General features: G+C 42.3%; 1 protein-coding gene across 4 annotated transcripts in view; it reads right to left on the bottom strand.

Moving 5' to 3' along the window:
• IQCA1 (IQ motif containing with AAA domain 1) overlaps window positions 1-21,560 on the bottom strand; it is a 138,176-nt gene that overhangs the window by 64,338 nt on the left and 52,278 nt on the right. For all 4 annotated transcript variants that reach the window (XM_033111418.1, XM_033111417.1, XM_033111420.1 and 1 more), the window contains 2 exons: window positions 15,203-15,287; window positions 5,353-5,466 (listed from right to left, as the gene is read on the bottom strand). In XM_033111418.1, the coding sequence (XP_032967309.1) occupies window positions 5,353-5,466; window positions 15,203-15,287 (199 nt within the window). The remainder of the gene's footprint in view (window positions 1-5,352; window positions 5,467-15,202; window positions 15,288-21,560) is intronic.

The following is a 21,560-nucleotide window of genomic DNA, read 5'->3' as shown; positions in this document are numbered from 1 at the left end:
GCCGCACCATCACCACCTTTATCTAATGAAACCTCCTCCTACACAATCGGATGTGTTCTTCCCGTACGCAGTGGTTTTTGAGCTTTTCAGGGAGAAGAATCCTTGAAAACATGAAGGACACACACACCTTCTTCCCAGAGGAATGCATCTTCACATAAACTTTCCGTACAAGTTCAGGGAGTCGACCCACAGGGCTCCTGTTCCCTGGGCAACGGCTCCATCACTTCGTCCTGTCTCATTGCACTTCAGTGGACATAGAAGCTCAGCACGTACATTCTGTGATGACATCATACGCCTGATAACAAGCTCTGCAGACACACAACACTCACTTCCCCATCTTTGTGAAGCAGTGCTAACTCTGGTTTGAAATACCCTAAAATAAGGGAAGAATGTGGCTGGCTCAACAGCTTACTATGAAGCAACTCCATGGGCCACAGGGTTGGAGAAGAGGCGCTGTGGTCACAGAAACAGCCAGGGGACACTGGCAGACAAACTAAAGCTTTGAAAGCTAATCGTGTTGTATATGTAGGAACCAGGGTCTTTCCAGAAGAATTGAGCACTAAGTCAAGTCATTTGATGGCTGGAGTACACTTAGAGACAACTCTGCACTATTCACATGATGATGACAGGTCAAAACCATTTTAAAATAGTTCCAAATGGTGTCATACGTGGCTTGAAAAATACCAAAGGAAAACAAGAGTTGTCAGAATGGATTGCATAACGCTTTTTCTGTATTTCTAAACCTAATGTGAGGTACACACAGCCAACTGTGAGGCCAATGAAATCACGTTGATATTGAAAGCACATTTGCAGGCATTGCTATTGGTTTGCAGAAAACAGCATTGTCCGGCACTAGCATTGTACACTAGCATGGTACTCTACTAGCATTGTACTCTATTAAAGTACACTTGGCAGAGAATCTCCTCATCGGTACTCCTTAACACTTTTGGGAATGGATTTAAAACCGAGATGCGAAAGAAAGACTAATTTTCTTGCTTTTACTGTTGAATTTTGAGAGTTCTTTATATACTCTAGATGCAAGTCTTTTGTCAGATAGATAGTTTGTAAATATTTTGTCTCAGTGTATAGCTCGTCTTTTCATCCTTTTCACAGGGTGTTTACAGAGCAAAAGCTTTTTATTTTGAAGAAGTCCGACTTATTAAACTTTTCTTTTGTGGATTGTGCTTTCGGTGTCAATTCTAAGAACTCTTTGCTGGTTCCTAGACCCTGAAGACTGTTTCCCCTGTGTTTTTCTCTAGAGGTTTAAATAGTTTTCCCTTTAAATCTATGATCCATTTTGAGTTAGTTTTTGTATAAGGTGCAAAGTTTAGACAGAAGTTTACTTTCTCGCTGATGGATGAAAAACTAAGTTTTAGAAGCTCATCTTTGAAGGTGTTTATGGTGCTCTGATGTTTTCCCTTCCACTAGCCCCAAAACAAAGATTAAAATTCCTGGACTGATCAGTTTTCTTTTGTTCGTCAGCATCTGAGTATAGTGGGTCTCCAGATCAGTCCAGATAAATTGAAACCTTTCATATTTTAAATGTTACATTGTTTGTAAAGTTCCCTGATCAAATGAATGCAAGATGACTAGTCACAGTTATTTTATTTTAAAATGTTCTTGTGTACAATTACAGAGATCCATCATGACAGCCCTAGTTTTTTCTCACGCCTCTATCCCCACCATCAAAATCTAAGCAGGCACATTGAAACCTACAAGCTTACACCTCAAACTTCCTTCCCATTGTCTCCAGGTTCAAACAGCTCAAAACACCACAGGGGTGTTCATGAATCCTTAGATTTTTCACTAACAGAGTGCCAGGGGACCTCTCCCCGCTGCTCTGGGGTCGAGAGGAGAGGGTTTTGGGCAGGTCACTCTCGGACACTTTTGTACAGGTGGAGGCGGCCCCAGGAGGGGCTGAAGTGGAAGGGAAAGGGTGACCGTGGGTCTTTGTGAGCTGGGGCCGAAGGGCAGGCAGGTAGCGGGTTACTGTACTGCTGACTAGGATCCTAGCTCTTTCTACCACCAGAGGGACGTACGCTTTTTCCTCCTTCACTTTCGCAGGAAAAAACAAGGTAAAGAACTCACTCACTTCTCTCTCAGCCTTGTGAATGTTTGATTTTAGATGCATTCTCCTATGAGGCTGGATGCAAACTCTGGGGAGGCTCAGACCCTGGCTCACACTTGTCCTTGGGTAAAACCTCGTCTTGCCCTGACCTTGCTCTGGACTCACTGCTGCTGCCTGCTGGATCTAACTGGCCTCCCTGCCTGGGTGACTTCCTCACCCACAGTGCACTGCCAAACCCGTCCACACAACACAGAGCTTGGACTACAATGAACTCAGATTTGCTCAAGTCATTCCCCAGGGACGACTCTCTTCTCTCTGAAGGCGGGAGGCTCCGCCCACACCCAGCCCCATCCATCACCTGATCCAAATTTGCAGGCCCGTCTCACCGCACAATGTCCCTGGCCTCATGTCATCGTGTTCTGAAGCTGTCCCCTGGTTCTTTAGTTTGGACACTGTCGGGAATCCTGCCTGAAATCCCTCGTCCCCTGTGTCTGACCCACTCACCCTCCCAGTCCCTCTCGACAGCCCCGTCCTGGCCAGTTGTGCTCATTTGTCACATCTCAAGAACTTACGAAGCTTTCGGTCTTACACCTGTGCGATATTTTGAAGAGTCTGAAGAGTCTATTTTCCATTTATAGAGGTTAGTGGAAATAGTCAGATAACCTTCTCAGTTTTTTCCCCCTAAATATGAGATCTTTCTTAAGTTTTCTGACTATATATGTAAATGGGGCTGACAACTGATGAATAACTAAGTGTTATAAGAATAGCCAGAGAACAATGACATGGCTCTGCTACTGAGAAACAGGGCTCAAGGAGAGTCAGCATGTACGCAGATTAAACAAAATCACTTTTCTCTCTCTCTCCCCTGCCTTATACTTTAACCAGGATGATAACAGATGTCTTTTTCTACAGGTCAAAGTACTAATTCTCACTCAAGGATTTGAATAGTTGGCCTCGGGAATGTTTCCAGATTCTTCAGGGTTGATTCTAGAATACGACTTTTGAAAGTCAACGGAAAGATAACTTGATCTTTAAGAAGCGTACCTACATAATTTAAATATACCAATTTTGATTAGAGGTTACCATTTGTTGTTTCAATAATCACACTGTCACTTTGCAGACCTGCGGTTTTCATGAATAAACTCAATTCTAAGTAATTCTGCAGAATTTTCCCATCACTTGTGCCTCCTTCATAAACGCTGATGAACTCAAACTTTGCTTTTTTGTGCAGCATTAAGTGACTCTTTAAGAGTTAGTTAATAAAATACCTTTTTCACTCAACAAAGACCAGATTATGTGGTTGATAATTTCTGATTTTCATGGAACAAGCTTCACTAACAGTGAATTTTTAATTCACAAGTGTCAAACTCCTTCAGGCACATTTAGAGGAAGAGATGCTTAGAACAAAACTGAAATTCTTCTGATTGTCCTTATTCTTAGGCACTGCTTTGAAATTATCTTGCCAAGTGAAAGGATTATAAAAATTAACTGTATCAAATGAGCTGTTGTTTTGTTTTTATGGGGGGGAGAGAACAATTTAGAACTTTTGGGGTACAGGCAGATTTGTGGGGCAATAGGTGTTCTCATGGGCTGGGTACCCTGGAGACACTCAACTACAGGCCATGCATGTGGTTTATTGGGAACACCAGCCATAGGGAGTGGGGACAGAAGCAGCACTGGGCAGAGGGAGAAGCTGACTCCCTTGTGATTGCAAGGGAGCCATCAGCTGATGCCATAGGGAGCCCAGGAGCTGGGAGAACTCTTCAGAGTTGTCCTAGTGAGGCGAGGGGCTGGGCCTTTGTATCCTAACATGACGGTCCTTGGATGCTGTGGCCCTGGGGCTGGGGGCTGGGGGGTGTAGCCTCTCACGGAGCAGCTCCTGTGGACAGAACAATTCCTGGGAGGGACTTAAACATGAGAGGAAAGAAGGAATTCTGGGTAGTTGGGGACTGTGCCTCAGTCCTGAAGGGGGCGTCTGAGGGGCCCACTTCCTCATCCACTAGAAAGGAGTGGGTTGTGCCCAAAATGAGCCGTAAGGGGTCTCTTCTTTTGCTCCTGCTGTGAACGAAGTGGACCATGCTTAAAGAGATGGACAAAGACGAATGGGGCAAGTGCAAGATTTCTGCTTGTCCCAGTGCAGGAGAGCAGTCCTGTAAACGGGGTATTCGCCTGCCGGTGGCCGGCTGCAGTCCTGACAAGGAATTAGAAACAAAATGTTGGCTTTTCTCACCGTCGCCTGACCTTGCATTTACACGGACTTTGGGCATTGCCATCTTGAGTTCACCATCCTCCTTTCCCCCTTGCTCACCGCTTCCGACTCCTCGTTCCCATCACTGGCCCTCTGTGAGTACACGGCCTGGCCCATTTCTCTCTCTGTGCGCGGTACACTGAGTGGCTTCCCCCACAGAGAAGTCCCCGAGTCTGTGTGTCCGCCAGACCCCACCTCCTGGAACACCAGCAGCATGTCCGCTCCCACCTGAGCTAGGGTCGGGTCTCTGCCCCTGGGCAGTCACACAGGGACCATAACCTTTAAGGATCCAGTGTCCGGGGCTGAGTCACATCGGGGTGTGGCCCGCTGTGAGGTAGAATCTGCAAAAATGCTACTCTAAACATGCTCACGTTCTAGAAGATGCGAGCTTCCAGCCCATGCTCTACGTCCCATAGAAGGCGTTTGCTGACTGAAGACCCAGCCAGAGTGCACCTCTCCACACTCCAAGGCGAAGGTCCTCAGATACCAGTGCCCACCCCGCCCACCCCACTGCCACCTCCAACCCCATCTTCAACCCCACTGCACAAGCCAAAGTGACACTGTTTGAACTTTTCCTTGGGTAGTGAGAAACAAACAATTCCATGAAAATAGATCCAAGATGTTAGTGTCAAGTGATAAATTTGAATGACCTCCCTTTGGTTAAAAAAGATAATAATTATTTGACTTTGCAGTGGTCATTTGGTTTGCCAAGCATTTTTCCTTATCTCTACCCTTGAGGAAAGATCAGTGGGACCATTTATTTTGAGGAATGAAAATTCAAAGCCATCACATATGTGAATAAATGTAAGTGTAAAGTATCTGAATTGTTGAAACCACACCTTATCCAAATAGGTATTTATAAATCATAGAAAAGATGGCAACCTATTGTCCATCAACATAAAAAAAAAAATTGGAAAACGACTGGAAGGCAGCATGGTTTCCTAGGAAACGAATGACTGCCATCTCAACAGAGTTGAGATTATCCAACTGATTCAAAGCAAAAAAACTCAAATTTCTAAAATTCCAAATTCCTTACCTTATTTTTTCCCTTTCTTTCTTTCTTTCTTGTTTCTTTTTTGGCTTTCTTTTCCTTTTTCTTCTTTTCGTTTTTTTCCTCTTCTTTTTGGTTTGCCATAGTATCATCAATAACCTGGCAAAAAAACAAAACAATGATAGCGTTTTTATAGAGCCCTATCAAGGTAAGGACTGTTTTTCCAGTCTGGAAGGAAGTATTTGTGCTGGTCAGTCTCCCTTCTCGGGCCCGCTGTGGGCCCCACAGGCTGACACCTCCAGGGGATATCACCAGAGCTCCCGCCTGCCCTCTGCCTCTGGGTAGATTCATCAGTGGGAGGCAGCAGTTGGGTCTCTGAGGGCTGGTGGAGAGGGAGGGTGGGCATTTCAGAGCCCAGTTCCTCCCTAAGGCAGGGCTGCTCCAACAACCCAGGCTTCCACGTATACTAGGGGAGCTCGAGGCTTCGTCAACACCTCAGCCATCCCCGGAAGTGCCATGCCTGCCCACAACTCTTCCCCAAATCTGAGCTGAGGACACCTCAGCTGTGATTGTGGTGGCTGGTCTTGTAATAATGTCACTTTTCCATAAATGATCATGCATCTCTTGTCAGAGTTGGTTTCATTCAACAGTAATTTATATTTCCTATAGTGATCAAAACCCACTTATTCCTCTAAAATTTAAAATATTTGTTAAAAGTACCTGTTTCACATAGGATTGGTATCATCAAAGAATTAGTAACAGTTTGCAAAAAAAAAAACATATAATTCAGTTCAATACATACAACAGAGCTCTTTGGAGCTCTCACTTGCTATGGCAGAGAGCTATGAATTCTGGGAGGTGGGAGGGTAACGATGGTGGGTCACATACCCTATTTGATCCTTAGGATCTGTCTGCTCATCACTCATGGGACTGAGACAAGCAGCATAACTGCTCTGAGACTCAGTTTCCTCAGCTCTAAAATCAAGTCAACGCTTCCATCCATAGCACTGGTGATAGGCCAGGCATGGTTCTAAGAGATTCACAAAGACGGGCTCATTTACTGCTAAACACACATGGGTGGGGCTGTTATTGACCCATTTTATTGATGAGGGAACTGAGGCAAAAAGAATTCAGTAACCTGGTCAAAGACATACAGCTGGTAAGTGGCTGGGCTGGGATTCAAACAGTGCTCATCAGGCTGAATTTCATAATGTAGAAGAAAAGAGGCAAGATGCAAAACGATATGTGTAAATTCATCCTATAGGATGAAATGCATACAGTTAAGTAAGAAAGAATACTCTATAGTTTCAGGATACAGACATGTGTAGTCAACGTGTACAGAAATGTAAGGGAATGGGAAACACTCAATTCAGTCCAGTGGTTTCCTCTGGAGCGCACAGCATGCGACCTACAAAGGGGCTAATATCATTCACCTCTCCTACGTCATAGGAAATCCTCCTCCTGGCAGCAAGTTGACTTGTTTATGCCTTTCTGTGACTTACAAAATGCTGAGGTTAATTTTCTAGTATTATATTTTTTGATATCGACACCTACGTTGTTCTTAGGAGCTTAGCCCACACCTTTGAAAATACAAGAAGTAGCTTTATCGTGAACAAAGCAGGCTGTTCTGGCACCATCTGGACTTTTCAAAAGCCCAAACAAAACTGTAGTCATGTGTCCAACTTTACATTATCCAGAGGTCCACCCACCCCTGGGGCTCTAGTGAAGATTATTGTGGGGTGAGGCTCCGGGAGGGGTGCTGGGAAGCTGAGAGGTGACGTATGTGTTGTGCACATTTTCTGGTAATAAAAAGGGCGTCTTTGGACAGGATTAGAAGTCCCTTGTCAAAATAGCAACGTTTTTCTTGGGGATCGGGTTCATCTCAATTCATAGTAGAAATTGTGGCTGCCCGGGAGTGTTATGTTCTGGAGCACTTAAGGGGCATGGACAGTTTTTGGTTCTTGCCAACTTTCAGAAATGTCAAGCATTTACACAATATGTAAATGTGAGCCGTTGAAAAAAGGGTGAAAGCTTTATTTGTGGAGCATGCAATTTAGTGTGTCTTTTCAAACCTTACCAATTGTATTGTCTATTTCCTCTATATCCTTAGTTTATTAATTTAATTTTTGAATAGATGATACACAGTCTGCAATTCAAAAATTAGGAAAGAGTGATCAGTGAAATATTTCCTACCCATGCTGCGAGCCAGCCAACAAGATCCACCTTCTAAAGCCAACGCCAAAATAAGTTAGATATGTTTTCAGACATTTCATATAGATATACGTATGCAAATATATGTGCACACACATGCATCCGTATACATCAAACACACTAATGTCACTCTGCTATGTTTGCCAACCACGCCCATGAAAAATGGTATGTGATAGCAATTGTCCATGTTTTAAAACAATGCTGAATTTATTTTGCTCATGCTTTTCAACTACAGTAAAATCTTCCAAAGTGGACACACACGTACATACATATATGTGCAAATACGTACTATAAGTACACATTTGTTGATTCCTATAAATGTTAGCACATTGTACACACTACTTGGTCTGCATTTTTCTACTAGTAATATACCGTGGCCATCGTTCTTAGTGTACAGAAAGAGCTTCCTCGTCCAGTTTTTAATAGACGTAGCATAACTTGTTTGAACATTTCCCTACCTGTGGAAATGTAGGTTATTTCCAATCTTTTGCTGTTACCAACAATGCTGCCGTGAATAAAGCAGGCAGATATTATTCTGCAGGTGTGTGAGCACATCTGCTGGCTAAATTCCTAACAAGAGAAATTCTGGATCTAGTGCATGTGCATTGTCAACTGGACAGTGTCAGTTGGACGTGTCAACTGGCCAGTACTGTCCCATCACCTTCCAGTGGGCTGTGCCAAGTTACACCTCTGCCAGCATGTAGGCGACTGCTTGTCCGCCCACACGCGCGCTGCCTGACTCAGTGGGGGTGAGAAAAGCGCTATGTCACTATAGTTGGAAGTGCACCGTATTGCCTATCGTCAGCCATCGTTTTTCTTTTTTGTAAATTATGGGACCCGAAGGCCAAATCTGGCCTGCCACCTGCTTCATTTTTAAAAAATATATTTAATTTTGGCATATTTTACATATCACACATCCCAAGTGTACAATTCATTTTTTAAAACAAATTTACCAAGTTGCGCAACCATCACCATGAGACAGGTTCGAACACTTCCACCCTCCTAATCAGATCCCTTCATGTCCATTCACGGCTGATCCCTTTCCCTTCTCCTCCCTTCTTTCCCAGGAAAGCACTAATCTACTTTCTGCCTCTATCGATTTACTTTTCTGGACAAATATCATATAAATGGAATTATATGTAGTCTCTTGTGTTTGGCTTCTTTTACTAGCATGATGTTTTTGACATTCGTCTCTGTTGTAGTGAGTATCAGGTGTTTCTTCTTTGATTTATTGCTGAATAGTATTCCATTGCATGGATATACCACATTTCACCTCTCCATTCACTAGGTGATGGACATTTAGGTTGTTTCCAAGTTTTGGCTATTATGAGTAATGCTGCTATAAATATTCATGTACACATTGTGTGTGTGTGTGTGTGTGTGTGTGTGTGTGTGTGTGTGTGTACATATGCTTTCATTTCTCTTGGACAGAGTCCTACGTGTGGAGTTGCTGGGTCATTTGGTAAATTTAAGCTTAACTTTTAAGAAACCGACAAACTGTTTTTCCAAAACAGCCGCACCATTTTACATTCCCACCAGCAATGCTGAGGGCTCCCTTTCTTCTACATCCTCAGCATTTGTTATGAACTGTCTTTTTGATAACAGCCATCCTAGTGGGTATGAAATGGTATCTCTTTGTGGTTTGAATTTTCATTTCCCCAAAGACTAATGATTTTGAGCATCTTTTCATGGATTTATTAGCTATTCATATATCTTTCTTTGTGAATTGTCCATTCAAGTCTTATGACCATTTTTTGATTGGATTGTCTTCTCATTATTGAGATGTAAGGATCTTACATCTGGATACAAGCCAAGCCCTTTATCAGGTATATGTTTTCAAATATCTTTTCCCAGTCTGTTCTTGTCTTTACATTTTCTTAATGTGTCTTTTGAAGTGCAAAACTTTTGAATAACGATGAGGTTCAATTTATCAATTTTTCACTGAGGTTTTAATTTGCATTTCTCTTACATGTGTGAGGTTGATCATCTTTTCATATGTTGCACATCTTTTATTATGTTTCAAATCCATTTAGATTTTCTTTTCTGAGAACTTGTTCATATCCCCTGGCTATTTTTTATATTGGGTTATTGATCTTTTTTTTTTTTTTTTATAGAGCTGTAGGAGCTCTTTATGTATTAGAAAAATGGTCTCTTTTCTGTGATACTTATTACAAATAATTCTCCCAGTGTGTCATCTGTCCTTTGACTTTACTTGGGGTTGGTTTTGCCATGTAGGTTAAAAAATGTTTTTGTGTGTAGTTTATCATTTTTTCTTCTCTGACTCTTGGGTTGTGCAACAGAGGTATAAAGGTCTTTCCGACTATGAGATTATGACATATTTCTTTCTTGGCCTCTTCAAGTCCTTTTGTCTTTTTGTTTTGTTTGGCATTTAAATATTTGATCCATTTGGAATGATTCTGGGGTAAAGTATAAAGAGATAGAGATTTAATTTTCTTCATTTTCAGATGACAACCTGGTTATTCTAATACCACAGATTAAATTATCTGTTTTCCTCTTATACAAGAAAGGTGAGATGGCACCTTTATTACATACTAAATTTCCATATGTGTTTTGGGTACATTTCTTGCTTTTTCTATTCTTTTCCATTGATGTGTCTTTCTAATCATCTGCTTGTACCAATGGGCTCTTAATAACACATTTTAATAACTGGGCTAGTAGCCCTCATTACTCTTTGTTTTCAGGATTTTACTGGTTATTCTTGATTATTTATTTTCTACCTAAAGTTTGGAATCAGGTTGGTCGCTCTCCCCACATACACCCCCCACAATGCTCCAATATAATGGTATTGGTATTTTTGTTTGGATTGTATTACATTTATAGATGATGTTTGGGAGAATTAAAGTATTTTTAATGTTGAATATTCCTATCTAAGGACATGGCATGCTTTTTCTTTTTCTTTTTTTTAAAGATTTTATTGGGGAAGGGGAACAGGACTTTTTATTGGGGAACAATGTGTACTTCCAGGACTTTTTCCAAGTGAAGTTGTTGTCCTTTCAATCTTAGTTGTGGAGGGTGCAGCTCAGCTCTAGGTCCAGTTGCCGTTGCTAGTTGCAGGGGGCGCAGCCCACCATCCCTTCCTGGAGTCGAACCTGCAATCTTGTGGTTGAGAGGACGTGCTCCAAACAACTCAGCCATCCGGGAGCTCAGCAGCAGCTCAGCCCAAGGTGCCGTGGTCAATTTTAGTCACAGGGGGCACTGCCCACCATCCCTTGTGCAAATCGAGAAATTGAACTGGCAACCTGTGGTTGAGAGCCCACTGGCCCATGTGGGAATTGAACTGGCAGCCTTTGGCGTTAGAAGCATGGAGCTCTAACCACCTGAGCCACCGGGCCAGCCCTACGATATGCTTTTTCATCTCTTCATTTGCATCCCTCAGAATGTTTTAAACTTTTATTCACATAAAACACCCATTTATTATTAAGTTTATTCCTGAGTGCTTTATCTTTGTGTTCTTGTTGCTATTGTAAATGGACCCTTTTATTATATTTTCTCTCTAGCTGATGTTTGTACCTACAAATGCTATTGCTTTCTGTAATTTTTGTAACTCCCCCATGTGACTTGTTTAAAGTAGTTTTTCAGTTTATTCTCTTTGCTTTTATAAGTATAGAACATGTTTTCAAAAAGTGATCATTTTGCCTCCTGCATTCCAATTTTATATCTTTATATTCTTTCTTTTGTCTAATAGTGTTCAATAGATACTACGAGACAATGGTGACAGTGGTCGCCTTTCTATTTTTCCTGATATTAGTGGAAACTTTCCTAGTGAATTTCATTAAGCATGATATTGGCATTTGAACTAAGATGGAAATATTTTCATGTTAAAGACGTATCCATATATTCCAATTGTTTTGTTTTATTTTTTAATATCAAGAATGATGTTGAATTTGTAAAATGCCCTTTCAGCATCCACAGTGATGAGCTTATGGATTTTGCTTTTGGATCTCTTTATATGATGCAGTGCATTCATATACATCCTAAGTTCGAACCATCCTTGCATTCTGGGATAACTGGTGCTTGATGGTGATCTTTTGCTTATTTAATATGCTTGCTGCTGGTTTTAGTGTGCTAATACTTCAGTTAAAGTTTTAGCATTAAAACTCATAAGGAAGTCTGATCTGTGGTTCTATTTGTATTCCACCTTTTCTGGGGGTATGTTATCAATGTGAATATGTTCACTTCATAAAAAGCATTTGTACAATTTTTGCTTTTTACAAATACAAATTTGGCTATTTATGTACATCATTGTAATAATTAGCCTTGCTCTATCTCTTCGTTATACTGCTACTAACATTTGTTGCAATTGCTAAAACTTTCTGGGAGATTCCAATGTGCCCGGCTCTGTTCTCAGTACACGCATCACCTCCTCTAATTATTACATCAGTCCTGGGAGGTGTTGCTTGGATCTCCATTTGCAGAAGAGAAAACAGAGATACAGACGGGACGAGCTTGCTCTGGCTGCAGACTAAGCGTGTGGAGGAACTGTGAGTCTTCACTGTGCTGGCCTGACCCTTCAACCGTCTGCCTTGTAAAGTCATGCTGCGTTGCAGCCACTTTGTTTTATTTTAATTATTAACCAGGCATCCTCAGTTCTCTTTTGTTTTTAGTTTGACTAGATGTTCACTCTATTCATAGATGTTTCTCATGGATAATTTAGCAATTCCACCGCCATCCTTAATCTTATAATTGTTACCTTTCTAAACTAACACGAAATGTGTTTGGCTGCTTGCCGTGTATTTTCAAGACATGACTTGTGCTTGATGATTTAACTGGAGAGACAAGACCTAAACATAAAATGTGAAATAACAAGTCAAAATGACAGGCACTCAGGCAGGGCTTGGTGAACTCCCAGACAAGAGGGCAGTTATGAAGTGGCTGCGGAGTTTAGAGGAGAAAGACAGGAGTCCTCCAGAGGATTGAGGGAAGGTTTTGGAAGCTGAGCTTGACTTTGATAGGGAAGAGGGGGAAAAACACTTTCCACTGAAAAGAGGAAACCTGTGTGATTGACTCTGAGGGCTCACACAGGGGAGCACAGGGAGACAGCGAGGCTGACTGGGGTCAGTGGTACTGAAGTTGAAAAGCCCTCGTCGACAGCATGGTTTTTCCTGCTGCACTGTGCCTCATGTCACTTAACTAGTTCCCTACTGAGGAACGTTAGCCCATTTTCTGCTTTGTCTGCTATACACAGGGCAGACATGGGCAGCTTTTTCAGTCGTCTACGACAGGGGTGAACACATTACATTGCACGGGCGAAATCTGGGCTATGCCCATGTTTATAAACAAAGTTTTACTGGAACACAGCCGTGCCCATTCATTTACATATTGTCGGTGTCTGCTTTCACACTATAATCGCAGAAGTGAGTAGTTGTGACAGAGAATGTATGTTCCATAGACTCAGATATTTACTATTTGGTCCTTTATGGAAAAAATTTGTTCGTCTCAATCTAAGGCAACTTGTCTCATTATTTCCTTAGTATAAATTCTTTAGCATTTATAGGTCAAATTTTAATTCATATTACAAATATTGATATTTACTTGACCTATGTCCCTCAAAAATGTCATGTTAATTTACATATTTATCATCAATGTATGCGAGTGGTTTATTTCACATGCAAACCAACTCCAGTTATTTTCATTATTTAAAATTTTTACCACTCCTATAGGTGAAAACAGATATACTAACATTATTTTGCATTTAAATTTCTTTGGTAATGAGTTGTAAAATTTCTTTTATTAAATTTCTGTTTGTATTTTTTGCCTTCTTTTCTCCTGAGATTTTCAGATTCGTCTTCTTATTTTCTAAGAACTCTTTACATGTGAAAGGTACCTATTGTCACAGAAGTTGCAACTATTTTCTACAATGTATCATATCACCTTAATTTAATTTATAATATTTTTTTGCCATTTGCATTTTATATAGTCAAATATATTAGCCTATTCTCTTTTTGATTTCTGCCTAGGGTGACATGCTTGTAAAATTATTCTCCACTATTATTAGATATTCAAACAATTTCTTCTTGCAATTTGTGGTTTATTATTTTACCTGTAAATATTTAATGCATCTAAAATTTATGTTGTATAATAAGGTAGGTAAAAATGTACTTAATTTTGTCAAACTATGAGACAACTGTCCCAATATTATTTATTGAATAATCCATGCTTCTCCACTTATTTGTGATGTCATCATTATATTATTGAATTCCAGTTTGTACCTGAATCAGTTTCTGAGCATACTATTCTGAAGTCAGATTACCCGGGTTTGAATATCAGCTCCACAACTTATGAATTGAATTTGGCCAAATTGCTTGATCTGTAGAAGCTGGGAGTTCTGGATGAGTTAATGTACATAAAGTGCTTTGCAGAGGACTTGGTACAGAATATTTGTCGAGTGAACGCTATACGTAAACATGTCACGTGCTGTTTCTGTTGCTGCTGTTAACAGTCTATCCTTTCCCCACCGCCATGATGCCTCGATTACTTTACCTTTATAATCTGATTTATATCAAGGAGGGCAAGGTCCCCGAGATTATAGCTCTTTTTCAAAAACTTTTTGGATATCTTCATGCATTCATTCTTCCATATAAACTGGAGAATAATTTTGTCAATAAAAATTTTTTTTTGATTTGATTAAAATTGCACTGACTACATAGAATAATGGAAAGTTAATATGTATTTGTGCTTTATTGGGTCTTTCTATGCAGGAAAATAATCCATCAGTGTATTTGTTCAAGTTTTCTTTCATTCTTCAGTATAATTTTGTCAATATACTTCTTTACAATTCTATATACTATATCAACATAGTTTCTTGTTAATTCTATTGTGTTTTATACAAAGAGAATCACATAATCTGAAAACTGATAAAATGATGACTTTTAAAATATTTATAACTCCTTTTCTTCTTCTAATCTTATTGCATTTGTTAGAATTTGCAGAGAATTATTAATAATTGTTCTGATAGCAAGTATTCTTTTCTTGAGTTTCACCTTTGAGGGCAAGGCCTCTAATGTTTCACTGCTGAGAATAATGCAAAACTACTCTTGGTTTCTATGGTACATATTCTGATGTTAAGAAAAGTTTTCCTATTTCTAGTTTGTTAAGGCATTTCTAAAGCTTGTTTTTGATGTCCATTTCATCAACTGCCACATGAGCATCTACAGAGATGATCAAATGGTGGAACATGGATCTGGAGAAGAGCTGCATCCTGATGGGTGAGCAGAAATTAAACAGAGGAAGAAGAGTGGGAGCGCACCCTGGAGTGAGGGAAGAGCAGGTCGCGCTCAAGGGCACCAACGGGGAGGACGGTGGTGAGTGGACGGCTGGAGTTAACGTGGTGATGATGGAGAGAAGGGGGACAAGGGCTGAGACACAGGCAAGCAGGACCGGAACACAAAGGGTTCCTGCAGTCAAGTTGCTCAGAGTTTACTAAGAAGATGAGCACCCCATGTTGTCATAGCCTCTACAAGGTTAAGGGTCAATTCATTATGAAATAAATGTCGAAGTACAGTGAACTTGACGAACACTCATCGACGAACATCCAAAGTATTTTCATGTAAACATTTGTAGGAAAATAACCATGCCCTAATAACGCTGTGAACTGATTAACTTTCAAGTATAAGGAAATGTGATTATGATATATTTACTTTTTATTTCTCAAGCATATGTGTACCTGTTGTGGGGTCTTCTTCGAAAAAATAATCGCTGAACCTCCATCTTTTACGTCAGGGTAGTCGGGAAAGGTGCCCGTTAAGTTCCTGAGGCGGAGAAAAAGGCAAATGAAATAGAAATGATCACAGTCCTCTCTGTTATATTCCCTGTTAGCTGGCTCCACTCATGCTCATATAAATGAGTGATGGTGATTACGACGGGGGCCCCCCGCCAATTGTGGGCCAGACACAACATCTCTGAGGAGCAGAAGGACCTCGTGACATTCAGGAGCAGGTTCCTTTCTGTAGGTGATTGCTACTCGGAGACAGACACAACTCCCTCTAAAACAGACTGTATGTCTCATCCTCTCTCTTTTTTTCCTTTAAATTATTGAGATACTCTGTGCTTAAGAATGAAGACAGAAGCACAAATCATTTCTTCCTGTTTAAAACTGAGGATAAACACAGGATTTTGAAACGAAACAGAAGGATGGAATTGCTAGAACTACAAATTTAGTAATAGTGCATGAAATCCACATGCATGATTTAGGGTTTTCTAAGACCCTATAATTTACGGGTTCCAAACAGTAACTTTTTTGTTTTTGCTGTAACCATATAATTTCTACATTTTAAAAAGCAGGTTTGCAAATTTAATTTTGAAGAATTCCAGAAGGGATATGTAGTTAATATTTCTAAAAGAAACTGACTTTGACAGAAGTGTTACGTTTATTTCACATGCAGAAAGAAAAGACGACCAAGTTAGTTCCATTAAGCCACGGAAGTACAGACCCTAACAGTTAGAGGAGATTGGTATGTTTAAAACGACTACAACAGTGGTTCTCAAACTTTTGGCCTGAAGAAACCTTTGCACTCTTAATAATTTTTCAGTATCCCAAAGAGCTTTTGTGCATGTGTTATAGCTATTGATACTTAACGTATTTGATAGTGAAACTGAGCAATTTCTAAAATACTCATTTGTATGCATTTAAAAATTACAGTAATAAACCCATTATATGTTAACATAAATATAATTTGTAATTAATGTTTCCTAAAACAACAACAACAAAAATAGGGAGAATGGTATTACCGTTCTGTATCTTTTAAATCTCTGTAAGGTCTGGCTTAATGGGAAGTAGCTGGCTGCTCATGTCTACATCTAGGTTCAATCATTTGCAGTGTGTTGTCTTGGTTGAGGCACAGGAAGAAAACTGGACTCACATGGATGTGTAATTGGGGAAGAGAGGACTATTTTAACAGCCTTTGAGATAACGGAATACTCAGCTTTGATTCTATTCCACGCTTGACAAGTGGTTACTTCCTAAAGAATGGTTGTGATGTGGAATCTGACACTATCGACGGACTTTTGCTTCTCTGTCACAGGGAAATCCGTCAGTCTCTCTTGCCCATGGAATAAATCTTTTGGCCATAACTCTGCACAATTCTGTAACACTGGATATGGGTCATTTGGAAAATAACTGTTCACTGAGTTATGTGGATCTTCCCAATGTTGCCACATTTGCTCATATCAAAAACCACATTCATTAGTGACTCCACCAACCTTCTCACCAGATGTCTAAGTAACGGGAAGCTCTCAGACTCAGAGAGGTGACTACAAGATTTCCCAAGTTTTACAAATACTCTCAGTTGCTTTCTTTTAGGGTCACTTGATTCATTTTTGAGAAAATGTGTCCCCCCAAAACTCAACTCTGAATAACCAGAGTTTGTCAGTTCCCCCCTCCCCCCCAAAAAAGTGATGCTCTATAAAAAGTGGTTAGTTCACCTTGGAACTAGACAACCTCCCAGGCTTTTCCTCGAGATGCCGGCACACTTCTCCGTGCTCTTGATTTTATCACATAGAATGTTAGAAAGCTACTACCCTGTTTCCTCGAAAATAAGACCTAAGTGGACGATCAGCTCTAACGCATCTTTTGGAGAAAACATTAATATAAGACCCGGTATTATATTGTATTATATTATATTATATTATACTATATTATATTATATTATATTATATTATATTATGTTATGTTATAAAGACCTGATCTTATATTATAGTAAAATAAGACCGGGTCTTACATTAATTTTTGCTCCAAAAGATGCATTAGAGCTGACGGTCCGGCGAGGTCCTAATTTCGGGGAAACCCGGGATGTATTCAAAGGTCAAGTCTAAGTAGAATTAATTATCTTTTACTGCGTCCTCAGGACATTGTTGAATGAAACTGTTTAAAGGCAGGTGCAGGACGGTGAGGCGCACGATGACTGAACTGGGGCGTCTGCCTTGCTCCCCGTTGAGGACCCAGCAGCCCCCCACCACCGTGTTTTGGTACAAACGTCAGCAAATAGAGTCTCAGTGGTCATCGGAAAAGAGTTTGACTTTTAGATCCTGAAGAGGTCTTGGGGACCCAGCGGTCACGGACATACTCTGAGGACAGCTGCGCTGCACCTCCCGGCTTCCATGCCTTCAGGACGGTTGGCTCACTCTCTCTCAGGAAGCGCCTCCCCTCCCAGACCCTCCAGCTGTTGTGAAGTCCTTGCTGAGACTGGACCAACTGCAACCTGACTCCTGGGTTTCTGTTTCACCTTCTGGGGACATATGGAATTTGATTCCCTTTCTCTTCCACATGATTGCTTTTCAAACATGCTATTGTCTGGACAAAACCTCTTGGGTCTCTTGAACCTCTCCTAGGGGCTCAATCTGTGGGAATGTGACTCAGCTCCTCAGAGCTGCTTTGAAAGGAACTGAACACAATGCAGTGTGTGTGTGTGTGTGCGTGTGTGTGTGGTCTGTGGACAAATGCACGAGCAGTGAGGATGGCAGATCACACACTGTGTTTGCCATTCTGTCTATGGAGCCACCGTCATCAAAGCTCCTTTGGTGGCCTCACACACTCATTCATTCACTCTATCCATTCATCCATCCATTCATTTATCCATCTATACAGCCACTTATTCATATAGTCAATCAACAAACATTTGTTTAGTACTGACTAGACTCTGGATGCAGTCATGGAAGACAGTCACCTGAAGGTCAGAAGATGTTGACCTTGCCCTCGTGCAGCTCACAGTCTAGTCCATGGCTGCTGCGTATATTTGGCCTCCGATGCTGCTTGTCCCCAGGATTCATCTCTCGTGCCTTGTTAGGTTGCCTGCCCTGCACTGAGCTGTGCATCAATGGGCCCAGCCAGCTCTTGGATAGAAACTATGAATGCACGGGGACGAAAAGTCAGAGCGCTCCCTCCTCTTCACACCCACTCAGCTTATTCCCCGGATCACCCCCTTTACCAGCAACTCCCCTGTATCATTTTATTTCCACATTTTAAAGCTTGAATGGTTTTGAAGACTCCAAGAAAACCTGGCAATTTATAAAAACTAAAAATATTCACAGTGCCATTTCTACAGTGGATTTCTGAATTATGTCACATATCGATTGTCAGTAAGATTTAATAACGTATGTTTTTCATAGTACCTTTTGCAAAAATAATATTAAATGTATTTATTTTTCATAGACAAGTGAACCTAGTTAGTTCTTCTCAGTCACATTACTTTATATAATTAATCAGAAATTGAATTCGTCTTATCCTTAAAGAATGTAAAACCTGTTGCAGAGTATGCCTTTAAAAGATATTTTTGAAAATTCCTATCTAGAAAGTGACAGTGTAAACTGAAAACCCTTTATCTTGTGTGCGGGCACATGGAAACACACACACACACACACACACCCTTTCTTGTGCTCCTGCCATTCCACTGCCCCTCTGTGGCAAGGGGTCCTGTCTCCACAGCTGCGACATTCCGAGGGTGCCCTGGGTTGCACTGGTTGGGGCTCTCTCCCTGTGACTTGGTCACTTAGTGCATGCTAAGAGAAAAGAGGTTTTGAATTCTATATTCTATTTCCTCGGCTGCTGGATCTCACCCCCACCATTTTCAGGGTGTACCATGCAGAGATGGGGACACAGCCTTCCGTCTCTCCAGTAAGGCTCTGCAGGACTAAGAGAGATGATCGCTCCCTGCTCATCAGAAGGAAGCTGCAAGGTGATGAGTGTTTTAGTGCTTTGGACCCTGCACACCGAGAGGGTGGAAACCCTCCAGGGGAGACGCGTGTGCTCAGAGATGAGTGAATCAAAATATTACTTTGGCTTCCATGGTGTTTCTGACAGCATCACTGCAGGTGACAGCCCATCTGGGGACTTCCAAGGGAGTAACTGAGGGTGCCAGGAAAGATTAAGAGTAGAAACAGTCCGTCTGGTTTCTGCCGGATGCTCACCCACCTGTGCCCCCTTTCCCTCCTCCCTGCCACACACTCCGTTCTTTCTTTGCTTTCCCCACGGCCCCAGGATCACCGAGGGGCAGAGGCTGTGCTTTCACTCAGACACACTGACATGGAGTTTGCCACCCTCGGGGACTGGACACCCACAGTGTCCATCCAGGCCCAGTGGCCGGGAAACCCACCGCTGTGCTTAGGGCTGACACATTGTGCGAACGTCGACATTCAAACAACAGAAATGACAAAACGAGGGGCTCTCTGCCTGGAGCGATCAGCCCCCACCTACCCTCCCTCACACTCCCGGTTCTGCCACCAGCGGGCTGGGTATGTCCCTGGGGGAGGCAAGAGGGAAGCTGCCATGTTGACAGGGACCATGAGTCCATCCCAGACCCGACCGGCTCTCCCCGCTCTCATTGGTCAAAGGGACCACCGCCCCCCTGACTCAGGGCAGCCTGGCGTGCATCTCCTGGCCTCCGCTCCTCACACCTTCCACTCTGTAGGGCCCTTGCTCTCCAGCAGCACCCCCCAAATGGGTGCTTCCCTGTGAACCTGAGACATGCCCAGGGTCTCTCCTTTAGAAAACTCATCTTCCTCCCACTACTCACCTGTCTCTGCTCTCCTTCACTGTCAACTTTGCAAAAGAATCCTTCACATTCACTGTCTCCATGAAAATAGTTCCCACAAGGTGTGAAGGGCTGAACTATGACCCCCGCCAAACACACAGGTTGAAGTCCCAACCCTCAGCACCTCAGAATATGACCTTATTTGGAGATAGGGACGTTGCCAAGGTCATTAGACAAGATGAGGTCATACTGGAGTAGGGCGGGCCCCAATCTAATAGGATTGAGGTCTTTATCCAAGGGGGAAATTTGGGCACAGACATAGTTAGAGGGAAGACGATATGAAGAAAAACAGAGAGAAGACTGTCATCTATAAGCCGAGGACAGAGCCTGGAACAGATTCTCCCTCACAGCTTCCAAAGGACCCAACCCTGGCCACACCGCGATCTTGGACTTCCAGCCTCCAGAACTGTGAGCATAAATTTCTGTTGTTTAAGCCGCCCAGACTGTGGTATTTCGTAAGGGAGCCCTCAGAGACTAACACACGAGTGTAGCAATGAGTTTGATATTGCAGCTTTCCGTGGAGGTTTTACCACTCTGCTCTCTCTCAATCGCTCAGATGACTGAGGACCCTCTTGTAGAAAGTTCTCTTCCCTTGGCCTCCAGGCTTGGCATCACCCTGACTCCCTCCTGCCTCTCTCGCGACTCCTCTGTCTCATGAAGCTCCTCCTCGTCTGCTTACATAGGCGGTCAGTATTTGAGCTCTCCACCTTCCCTTCTTCCTGAAACGATTGGCTTATTGGGGTCCCTCTTTGTTCTCCTGTCTCCTGACCATCTGCTCAACCTGCTGGAACTTCCCTGGCCCCCTCCGTGAGTGCTGGGTGGCCCGGGGCTCGGTCCTGTCTCTTCTCTGCCCATCCCCTTATGCTCTTCTCCACCTTCCAACGCCACCGGCACGCTTCATCTCACCTCATGTGACGTCTCCTGCCTGCGTCTCTTCCCTGAACTGCAGACTCATACAATCGACTGCCTGCCCAACGTGTCCCTCTGGAAGTGCAGGAAGGATCTCAAACTGAAATGTCCTGACACAACCCTTGTCTTCACCTCTCCCTCCAAACTCCCCCTCTTTTCACACTCTCCCCATTTCAGAAAATGGAAACTTTTTCCAGTTGCTCCAAGGGTAAAAACCTAGCGTCATTCTTGACTCCTCTCTCTTTTCATACCCATGTTCAAGCATCAGCAGCTCTGTGGGTTCTACCTTCCAACTAGATCTAGAATCTGACCACTTCTCATCGTCTCCGCTGGTCCGTGCCTCCATTATCCTGTGTTTGCGTTCCTGCAATTAACTGGTCTCCTTGCTGCCCTCCGCCTTGGTCTCCTGCCATGGAGCAGCCAGAGTAATCCTTTTAAAACATGTCACCTCATGCCATTTCTCTGCTCGAAGTTCACCAATTCTCTTGCTCAAAGTGAAACCAATGCCCATACAACTGAGTTAACGTGTATGTCCCAGGTTACGTGCCATTAACACCGGCAGCTCCTGTCATTCTTAAGTGTCCCGGT

Source organism: Rhinolophus ferrumequinum, chromosome 8, assembly GCF_004115265.2.
Source record: "Rhinolophus ferrumequinum isolate MPI-CBG mRhiFer1 chromosome 8, mRhiFer1_v1.p, whole genome shotgun sequence".
Lineage (NCBI taxonomy): Eukaryota > Metazoa > Chordata > Mammalia > Chiroptera > Rhinolophidae > Rhinolophus > Rhinolophus ferrumequinum.
The sequence above is the reverse complement of the archived record's forward strand: the minus strand, read 5'-3'. Positions and strand labels throughout refer to the sequence as shown.